This window comes from Myotis davidii, unplaced genomic scaffold (assembly GCF_000327345.1).
Source record: "Myotis davidii unplaced genomic scaffold, ASM32734v1 scaffold1914, whole genome shotgun sequence".
Lineage (NCBI taxonomy): Eukaryota > Metazoa > Chordata > Mammalia > Chiroptera > Vespertilionidae > Myotis > Myotis davidii.
Window position 1 is genome coordinate 230212 of NW_006285311.1, and position 213 is coordinate 230424.

At 62.0% G+C, this 213-nt stretch overlaps 1 protein-coding gene across 1 annotated transcript in view; it reads right to left on the reverse strand.

Moving 5' to 3' along the window:
• Positions 1–213, reverse strand: part of RASGRF1 (Ras protein specific guanine nucleotide releasing factor 1) — a 78780-nt gene that overhangs the window by 39293 nt on the left and 39274 nt on the right. The window contains 1 exon segment of the mRNA XM_015558976.1: positions 1–213. This exon segment is cut by the window's left edge and continues 2 nt beyond it. Coding sequence (XP_015414462.1) covers positions 1–213 — 213 coding nt within the window.

Consider the following 213-nt stretch of genomic DNA (forward strand, 5'->3'; position numbering starts at 1 on the left):
AGCTTGTCCAGGACCACGGCGGCGGAGGTGAAGACGCGGTAGGAGTGCAGGAAGGTGTTGAGGAAGTCGATGAAAATGCTGAGGAAGCGCAGGTCGGTGAGCCGCTCCAGCAGCCGGCCCACGCTGGCGTAGCGGATCTGCAGCACCTTGCAGGAGTTCATGGTCTTGCTGAAGCGGATGTCCACGTCGTCACAGTACAGCGAGGCGTCCGAC